The 10,739-nt window shown below is 38.3% G+C and overlaps 1 protein-coding gene across 1 annotated transcript in view; it reads right to left on the bottom strand.

Annotated features, from left to right (window-relative positions):
• Window positions 1–1,098: 1,098 nt before the first annotated feature.
• The window catches only part of LOC134340237 (proliferation-associated protein 2G4-like), a 30,578-nt gene continuing 20,937 nt past the window's right edge, over window positions 1,099–10,739 (bottom strand). The window contains exons 7-13 of the mRNA XM_063037237.1: window positions 8,903–8,981; window positions 7,863–7,941; window positions 6,099–6,232; window positions 5,917–6,011; window positions 5,063–5,190; window positions 3,250–3,309; window positions 1,099–2,414 (exon numbers count right to left, since the gene is read on the bottom strand). Of these exons, the coding sequence (XP_062893307.1) occupies window positions 2,349–2,414; window positions 3,250–3,309; window positions 5,063–5,190; window positions 5,917–6,011; window positions 6,099–6,232; window positions 7,863–7,941; window positions 8,903–8,981 (641 nt within the window). The 3' untranslated portion in view covers window positions 1,099–2,348. The remainder of the gene's footprint in view (window positions 2,415–3,249; window positions 3,310–5,062; window positions 5,191–5,916; window positions 6,012–6,098; window positions 6,233–7,862; window positions 7,942–8,902; window positions 8,982–10,739) is intronic.

The following is a 10,739-nucleotide window of genomic DNA, read 5'->3' as shown; positions in this document are numbered from 1 at the left end:
AAGTAAAATGAACCAGAAACCACCAAGTCCAACCCAGAACTTGTGGATCAATTTCAACAGAATTCAATTACTAAGCATTTAGAAGTTTGGTTTGATTCAGCCCAAGTAGACCTGTTAAAAACAAGGCAACACACACAAAATGCTGGAGGAGCTCAGGAGGTCAGGCAGCATCTATGGAAAAATGTAAACAGTCAACATTTCGAGCCGACCCTTCACACCAGTTCCGATGAAGGGTCTCGGCCCGAAACATCGACAGTTTACTCTTTTCCATAGACGTTGTCTGACCTGCTGAGTTCCTCCAGTATCTGCAGATTTTCTCGCGTTTCTGTTAAAAACAAGTTGTGTTTAACAGAGTTTTTGGTTTGAAGCAACTAGCTCGATAAGCATCCATTTGGTGCTGTGCAGTAGTCCCAAGTATAGCAAAGGACATGCTTGGTGAACTCACATTCTCGAGAAACTTTTGATACTAAGTTTATTTCCACTACACAAGTAGAAAAGGATAGTGAAAGCTTCAATAAACAAGAGCACAGAGGAAGTTCTACTGAGTGAAGAGATCAGTGAAAAATGTCCTAAAATTTAAAATCACTAGCAAAAGACAAGGTTAAAAGAAATTTCTATATAGAAAATAAGTTGCAAGACTAATTATGTCCAGCAGCAATATCTCAACTCTGCATTAAAGCACCTCCAAAATCCCTTTGGATTCAGCACAAGAAACTCTTCATAAAAGTATCTCCAATTGAGTTTTTTTTCTTTTAATTCATATGACTTAAAAGCACCTGCCATATTGCATTAACAGTGCCAGGTTACTCCCAGCAGCTGCTCCAAAGTGAGTACCAGGGCAAGAGATGAACAAGGAAGCACTGTTGCTTGTGAAGGTCGTGCACACTGTGGTGGTAGTAGTAGTAGTGTGGTGCAATCTCACAGGAACCATTATAATCAACATCCTGGGGGGGGGGGGCGGGGGAGATATTGGGTCATGCAAACATGATGGGATTCATCTAGTATAACCAGAACCATATTACACTAAGAGTGCTTTAATGACAGGAAGGCATTGCAGCAAGTGGTAGGGAACATGAAGCAAGACAAACCAAGTACAGAAGTAATATTCACTTATTTATTTAATCCCCACAGTGACCCAAAACAAATCATGGTATTACACTGAGCTCCTATCTCGCACAAACACAGAGAAGTCATTGATGGCAAGGGCTAACACAACAAGAGTTCTTATTCCAGTTTGGTATACATGCTGCACGCTATTTTTCTGTTTTCTTAAATAAAAAGGTTGGGGCAGCGTCTGCAACCGGGAACAGAATACCAGCCAATCGTTAAAAACACTAAAATCAGACAGAACCACACAATTTATTATATAATACAAATCTGCATCAATCCAGCCTGTGCTCACAAGTACACTTCCAATCCTGCAAATCAGGTCTGTAAAATGTAATTCCCTCTTCCTCAAAAATATGAAATAGAGAAAGAGGCAGCCATTTCACAGTACAGAAACAATGTACATGGTCTCCAAACTGGTCTGTTGCAATAGTTATTTGGCCCATCATTCACAGAGGGTCACAATTAAATGCAGCGCTAATTTTCTAAAAATTTCCAGTTTCCCAGAAATTGCCGAATCCTTCTGAATTACATGGGATAATTAATAATAGCTTTGAAATGCATGTTTTCAGTTTATCCTGAGCTGTTTCGAGTCTACAGAAAACTCTACTGGAGAAAAGACCATCAACACATGCAGCATTTATTTAGAACCACAATAAGTAAACTGGGAAATTGGCAATATTTCATAAAACTGGATACAAAAAAAGGTGGAAACTGACTTCTAATAAGCTATACAGTTTTAAAATGTTTTAACCCAAGATACTCCACCTCCCTTCACCACCCCCGGCTGCATTCCACCCACCCCAAGTTCTGACCCAACAGCATTTGATGACTATTATGCTGTCTCAATAAGCAGTAATAGCCAACAAGTTGGATGACTACACAAAACACCCAAGGGAAACTATTGCAAAAAAAAAAGAGGGTTGGCGTTAGAGTTAAACAGCTACCTTTCAGTATCCAATACCAATTACTCTCTGCCATATGCTCTCGCTTGAATAGAAAATATAAAACCATACAAATAGCACAAAGTTTTTTTTGTTTTTTTTTTATTTTGTTTTGGAAGTAGTCTGCAGTCATAAATGCGAGTCCTGTGGTCCTCCCTCAATGTAAGAATATAGGAGCTGGTGAAAAGGGTCCCACAAGCTGTACACTAACAGCACTGGGGGATGGATCTCGCCATCAGGTACAGACAGTATGTCAAAGGAAGGTCAGGTCAGTTCTGGGGCTATGGTTACCAGAGGTCAGTCTCCAGTCTCATTTTCCTCATTGGTGCTGCCAGTGGTGGCAGAGAGTCCACACTGGGAAGCCTGGAGATGAGAGACATACAAGTGTATTAAATTATTGCTTCACCAATACATGCGTTTCCCACCACAGCTTTGGGAGACGGGGAACTCAAATCTTGAGGCCCATTAATTATGCTACTGACCAGGGGAAACAAAAGTCTCTAAGCATGGCAAAAACAACCATTGGAGACATTTTAACCCACACACAAATATTTTTTAAGTTTTGTTTTTGAAGTAGTCTTCAGTCCTGTGGTGTTATTTATTATACCTATTCAAAAATACTGTTCATTTGAATGCAGTTGTCTTATTGGTTTGAAAGCTTTGTAAAAAAGGGGAAAACTTCGTTTCTGGCACAGAAAGGCTTTTTTTTTAAAAAAAAGACCACTTTCTACACTGTACTTATGCCTTTTTTTTTTAGAAAGGAGGATTAGCTGACCTGAGTAATCCAATAGAACCATGGGTGGATACACTAGTCACATGGAGTATTTCGAATCATGACTTTCAATCTGTTAAGAACCATGTTAGACTGCAACATAATTTTTGTATTACTGTATTGGGGATAGTTGTTGAAATTTTTATTCCAATGTGCTTATAGAAATATATTGAATTATGTAGCCTGATTGAACACAGCAAGCTCCATTTATCTGAAATGTATGTGCAGTCAATACTACATTTACTCTGGCAATCAAACTGCTATTTAGTATTTTTCCCTCCCCAGAAATTGGCAAAATTACAACATTCTACAAGGGGAGATTAATGAGAGTTTACAGCTTCGAGAATATCAAGAACAAAATTCACTTACAGGAACTGAAGTGAAAGCAGATGCTTTATCAATGAGCTCTAAAAACATGCTACTTACCACCTTCTTCTTCTTCCTCCTCTTCTGATTCCTTCGGCTAACAGAACTTTGAAGTAAGGCCTAAATTGGTATTTAAAAAGACTAATTTTAATGCAAGTAACAGAGGTAGAAAAAACAAAAGACTTGCCTCCTTGTACATCAAGAATTATTTTAAGTATAGTACTAAAGTATTATTGCAGCAAGTTGTGTTTGGCTATTTTCCCTGTGACCACATGCAAGTGACTGGTAGAGGAATCACAATGGAATTGATGGACGTGAGAGAATAAGGGAAAGATAAAGTTACCTTTATGCATTTCAACAGGATGTGGCTAGTGTGGCATTTACTGATCATCCCAAATCACCCCTTGGATAATTTGCTGTGCCTTTTCATTTGGATGCATTTAGCAATGTGGTTGATTTCCAAAGCTTTGGAGTGATATAAAGGACAGAACAGATACAGGTTTCTTTTCTCGAAGAACATCATTGAACTAATGTGCTTTCACGGATATTAGTCCACTAACAATCATAACATGTTCCCATCTCACAACTGTCTTTTCAAAATCAAAAACTAAGCCTATTTCTGATAGAACTGGGGTTTGTCTCAAACTGGAATTTTGGGTATCTGTTACTGATAATCATGAAGTTATTGGGCTCCTGTTAACCACTTGATTTTGTGAATTTGTATTGGTTTATTATTGTCACATATACAAAAAATCTAGGGTGCCCAAGACTTTTGTACAGTACTGTAATATTTGGCAGAATTTCCAGGGTCTGTTTAAAACTGGATATGTTAGGATAAAATAAATTGCTGGGAATACCCAGGTCAAACAGTATATATGGGGAAAGAAAATAAGCCACTTCTGTTTCAAGGTATCAGCTGTAGTGGATTCCAGTTAATTGATCCATTGATTAATCAGGGCAGCCGCTTATTTGGGACAACCCTCTTAAAGAACAAACACAAATCAAAAAAACAGCTGGGGTTCCCTTTGTTTATTTGGGACACTATGCTGCTTAATTGGGACAGGAGACTGTTGGCAAAACGGTTTCTAACTAGCGTCAGTCATGTGCCCACCAGCTAGCCTCGCCTGTCGAAGTGATGTCCCAGAGTGTGATTGCTATCGCATGCTAACAGCTACTTGGAGCCACAGGTGAGAGCTGGGGTGGGGACCAAAGCTGAGTGAGCAGTCTGAGAATGGACATGACAAGCCCCTTCACCAGAGATACTATCTTTCCCTGGACACCCTATACACAGCAGCGTATACTGGATGAGTTCCTCTGTCAATAATTATTAGGAACTAATACAGTTCTATAGTACTGAAGTAGCATTGGTAATGTTCTAATTTGTCTACGTTTAATTTAAATACATAATTTGCTACTCAGTTAAAAACAGTAGTTTGCTTTTTTTTAAAAAACCTTTATAACTATTTCCATGAAACTTCAGCTAATTGGGGCAGCCAATTGGGCCAAAATATACTGGTCCCGATGTGTCCCAATTAACCCGAATTCACTGTATTCCAATTAGGCTTGCATTTAAAACACAGATCCATCAATAATACACCAAGTATGATTTTTTTTTTTTTTAAAAACACAATACTCATTTCAGGAGGTAGGAAGTCACTCCAGTTGATATTTGAAAAAGGTAGCAAATCAAGACAGTCATGCAAGTTCATGAAAACCCTAAGCATTTCCTGATGGAACTGGAGAACAAAAACATTATAAACAGAAAGGGTTTAAAAAAACTTTCAAAGCTGATATATCACTTTGTAAAGTTTTATATTATTTTGAATTCTGCCTTTGATTTAAGGAAAAATAGAGGTCTGGTTGTATCACTTGCCTTTAGGTCAGGATCCTTAATGTCCAACTCAGATTTGTAAAGTTCAGTTTCAAATGTTCCACTGGTGATTCTCATTGGACCATTTGGCATAAGCAGAACTGTGAACTTAAACTGAGCCACAAACTCTCCTGAGGAAGCACAAAGAACAGACATCAAGTAAAGCACAACTTCAAATTTAGATATCAAGAAATGACAACACCATTTCAGGTATCAGAACATCCAAAATCAATGCACACGTTAAATGTACCCAGTATATTTTAACCAAAATTACAACACTATCAAAGCTGTTGAGATCATTGAGTTTCAAATGTGCCACTTGAGAATGAAAATTAAGTTTAGTCAAAGCACAGGATATTGTCAAACCTAGAGCTGTGAGTTGTCACAACAGCCCAGACCCCTGCTAGAAAGTGTTTAAGAGCCAGGTTTCACAGTGGTGTAATCAGCAGTGAACCAACACATTTCCTAGTGGGTTAAGATCAGCATGTAAATAACCATCTATACGTGACACTTGCAACTGCCCAGCAGCCACAGAATCTTATCCAACACACGGTTAACAAGGAGTAAAATGGCCTCTTATTGCAACAGGCCATACCATAACACCACTTAATAAATGAGGGAAGCAAACTTCCACAATTAAATCATTCAATGTTTTACTGGCGCTCTCCAGCTTACAAAAGCCCAAATTGCATATAGCACATACAGAAGGATAAGTGTCTGGGGGATAGGTAGGATGGATTTGCAAGTTGCTGCAGGCATCTTGGTTCGCAACCTCATTTCTGACTTGCGAACTGTTCACAGGAACAGAACCCTATCATAACCTGGGGATGACTTATAGTTCTCACAGAGGGTCTTACCTTCCTTCTCATATAGTACACTGAATGGCTGTAGAAGTTCATGCTTTGCGCACTCCATAACTCCCATCTTGGCTTTTTTCTCGTCCTCAAATGCCCTTTGAAAAGAAGTTTTAGCTTTACCAGCATCCTAAAGAATCTGCAATTGCCAACCTTAGCAGCTACATCCTTAATATCAGGCCTACCTCAGAGTGAAGGGCATGGCATCAAACCTCCTTTCAACCTCACTAAAAAAGGCACGAGAAGTCTTCATTTTCAAACCATATTGTTGTGTTGGGTCCCTCTTATACACAGTTGTTCTCTGACCAGCATCCTTTGCCTAAAGACATACCAGAGTTAAGGAGTTTGTGTTTATACATGTGCACGTTCATAAGCATGTTAACAGTTCAAATCCACTGAACTTCATTCCACCTCCCAGCTATTTAAAATCTGCCTCTTCCTTCCCATTGTTGGAAAACAAACAAATAAAAAGAAAACACAATTTTTTGGTGCACCCTACAATTTCTCTTCTCTTTAAATAAAGGCCACCTGGGAAGTTCTGGTCACAGAACTTACATAAATTGCTGGTTAAGTTGTTCAAAGCTGTTATGGGAAATAGACACCTCTTGCAATAAAAAAGACATTTGGGGAAAATAAGACTGCTGCAGTAAGTTTCTAGATCACTAGATTATTTGCAAAGTAGCACGTACAAGAAAATGTGGTATATGCCAAGATCTTTAAGAATGTGTCTGCTGTAAATTGATCTAAAAGCAAGAATATCGATCAAATATTAGTGGTATAAGGTAGGTATAAAATATGAATAAAACTGTTTGAGCAATCTTAATCTCGTAACATTATCAAAAAGCATTACCTCAGGGAAACAATGAGGTTTCTATGGAGTTAACTATTCAGCTAATCTCATACCAGTTCTGAATTTTTTTTTTAAAAAGACAGAAAATTTAAATTTAAGCACTGTAGAGTATTGCAAAACTGGATTCAAGCTGCCCACACTCCTCTTATAAATGCCAGAATATTCATTACATTAACAAAAGTACTTCAGATTTATGCCTGCATATTTCCTAAGATAAAGCTTACAAAACATATCACAACTAGATTTCACAGTTTATTTCTGCAATATTATGTCCAAATGTATGAATAGATCTCAGATTATACTCTGTGGTGGACTTATGTACACATCATTGCTCTTCACACAATTAAATTGGGAGCGAAAACTTACCAGTACATATCAGCGTTTCAGCAAGGATGGAAGGTCATTTTCCCAGCCATAGATTGGGAATACTTTCATAATTCCAATGAAAGTAAACTAATGGTTATCTATATTTATGCATCCACAATGCTGATGCAACTGCCAAAATAACTCTAAGAATATTAAGCAATTTTACAAAATTGCTTAACATTCATAGACTGTCTTTTTGACATTAAGAATAAAGTGGTGGCTTAGCCCAGTTCAGGCATAAAGAGCTATGCAAAGCATACTTAAGATTGTTACACTTCTACGAAAATAAGTTCAAACAGTTTTTTGTTGTGCAAAAATAAGCTTGAAGTCACTTAATTTACATTATACACAAGGGCAGTGTACACTTATAGGCTGATTAAGAGCAACGTCCTCATTGAAGATTTGACTTTTCACATGATGAAAAGTACAATCATTCATTTTATATTTGCTGTATTTTATTGTACTTTATTGGAAAAGGCAACTTCAGCAATTTAAAGGTTTATGCACACAATACTACTGTTTGATGTACAGTAATGTTTGTTACCAATTCTTGATTCTCAGGTTACCAATGCAACCTGAACTCCACTCCTGCCGCCCCTTCTCTCCCCACCACCCCAGCTCCACCCCAAAGCTTTTGGATGCCAGACAGCTAAGGGTATACTCGTTTGAACAGACATTTCATTCTAACCCAAATGGAAACAAACTCATGACCTGTTATGTACCAACTCCTCACCTTGCCTTCTCCAGTGCTGATTAATACATCAACAGCGTAAACTTCATGTACTTCAAATGCTGTCTTTTCATGATCTTTCCTTTACAAGAAAACAAACAGTTAGACTATCAGTGATGGAAGAACTTGAAAATCTAGAATTGAGTGGAATCAATGCACATCACTACTAGATTGATGGGGGGGGGGGGTGGAGTGAACCTTTCAGGTTAACATTTTAAATGGAGTAAAGAACAGATTCTTTGGTTTTGTACCTAAAGGGCAGCAGACATGATCTTGAATTTGTACATGACCATTCTAGCTTTTGGTTTTGGACACCAAACTAACAGAAATGAAATAAATACAATAGAAAAGTTAAAGTGTAACTTTAAAAGAATGTTGTCAGGATTAAAATACAGTTCTAGAATATATACAGAGTAATCCCACAGTTTGACATAGCATAGACTCAGATGGTTACATGACCTGCTTCTATGCATCGCATTCAATCTTGGGAATAATTTCAAGCCAATCCATTACCTAGAAAAACTCACTTGGCAAATACATCACACACTCAGTGCCACACTGTTAAAATGAGTTTGTATTTAATTCTTTTAACATTCACCTGCTACTATATTCAGTAAGTTCTGGTCAAACAGCCCGAAATTATTTATAAGGTAAAGTAAGGCAGGATTCAACACATCCCTAAGCAGTATTGAATCTTGTCAAGTCATGGAAGGATACAGGCGTAATGTGTTAAGTGGGAATACCACAGACAGTATAACAGTTGGCATGGACCATTTCTGTGCCAAATGATTCTATGATTGCATGATTTTATTGTTTCAATTTTCATCCATACGCTTGCTGGCAAATCCCAAGCATTCTTCTTGTCTGCCAGTGCACAACACTAATTAAAACATTAGCCCTGCTATCCACGAGCAACATTCCACAACCAAGTGCTATTGACAAAGCAGACACCATTTAAGACAATGTCACCTTGATGATCAACTTCTCAAGCATTTTCTTACAGGTACATTCCTTCATTTATAATAAAAAGTAATAAAACTTACTTTTGCTGATCTGTGGGGTTCTGTATGATTGTTTTCTCCCCATCAATAATGTGTTGTTTGAGCTGGTGTGACAGCATGCCTGAACAGAAATAAGTATAACTTAAATTTGGCTTGAAACCACCTTCCCCCCATCCCAGATCTTAAAATGACCATCTATCCTAAACTCGTGTAACATCTCTGCATGATCCAGGAGGTTTAATGACAGCAATTTACTCTTTGAATACCAGAATTATAATTAGGTTAGCCACAGAATAAAAATTGCAACAATTGGGAAATAAGATACACGAACAATTAATCTACTTGGATGGCATTACGCAGTGATGGAATGTTGGCCACAGTACGAGGCTCCGAATGGTGCCAAGGGACCTTCAGCATCCACTAATGTTGGAACAGCGGTTTAGGGCTAACATCCCAATTCAAAAATCATAATTCACGTTCTAAATGCCATGGAGGTTAGCTTAGTTGGCAGCATTCTTGACAGAATTAAAGTTCATGAATTCATACAATACTTACAAAATGTGTACTGCATTACTCAATGTCTTAAACTAAATATTAAACTAAAGCCCAGCTTCAAACATTCCATTTTCAGTCATGGGTCTATGCAGATTGGGAAATTCCTGGATTCAAACACAACCAATTTTCACTGGGGCATCAAATGGGCTCCACAGCAAAACTGAATGAGGAATTGTAACACTAAATTACTTGATCCTAACTGTAGCCCAGTGAACTTTGATGGAAACCAGTTGTTACATACCATAGATTCATACCTGATGAACAACTTGGGCAAGGTACAAGAGTTCAGCATCACAAACAACAGCCCACTATTCAATATTATTCCACTGTTTTAAGTTTCATGGTTTAGGACACATCTTTCAAACATTCTCAGCTAATTAGTTTTAATACTTACAGGTCACACAAATGCACCAGTCTTAAACAAAAAAAAAGAGCAGCAGCAGTCCATTCAAAAAGATCATAGCTGGTCTTCCAACTCAACACTGTTTCCCCCATTATTCCTGCATCCCTCAATTCCTCTAATACTCAAACACATCCGCCTTAGTTTGTGTGTACAGGTGTCGCCCGCTTTTTGAACGTTCGCTTTACAACACCTCGCTGTTGCAAAAGACCTACATTAGTTACCTGTTTTCGCTAACAGAAGGTGTTTTCACTATTATGAAAAAAGGCAGCGCGCACCCCGAGCAGCCAAGCTCCTCCCCTGGAACTGCATTCTAGCTGGCAATGCTTAAACACGTGCCTGTGAGCATTTGTGCTTCATGTCAATTTATTTTGAGCATCCGTTAGCAAGATGAATTCTAAGGTATCGGAAAAGCCTAAAACAGCTCGTAAGGGTGTTACACTTAGCGTAAATCTAGACATAATTAAGCGTTTCGATCGTGGTGAACGAAGGAAGGACAAAGTGAGTTTGGCTTGTGGAAGTTGACGAAGATGATGTTGAAGAGGTTTTGGCATCCCATGACCAAAAACTGATAGATGAAGAGCTGATGCAATTGAAAGAGGAAAGGATAACAAGCGAAACCGAATGCAGTAGCAAACAGACCGAAAGTGAAGTCATCCAGGAACTGAACGTGAAGCAACTGCGTGAGATTTTCGCTGCAACTGACAACAATGATTGCAAAGTACGACTTTAATTTTGAAAGGGTACATAGGTTTAGGGCACATTTGCAGGATGGTTTGAGTGCTTACAAAGAACTGTATGATAGAAAAATGCACGAGGCTAAGCAGTCAAGCATACTGTCGTTTTTCAAACCTTCCACATCAGCCACGGTAGACGACGAACCTCGACCTTCGACATCAAGGCAGGCAGACATAGAAGATGACC

Source organism: Mobula hypostoma, chromosome X1 (assembly GCF_963921235.1).
Source record: "Mobula hypostoma chromosome X1, sMobHyp1.1, whole genome shotgun sequence".
Lineage (NCBI taxonomy): Eukaryota > Metazoa > Chordata > Chondrichthyes > Myliobatiformes > Myliobatidae > Mobula > Mobula hypostoma.
This window is presented reverse-complemented; position numbering and strand designations above follow the sequence as displayed.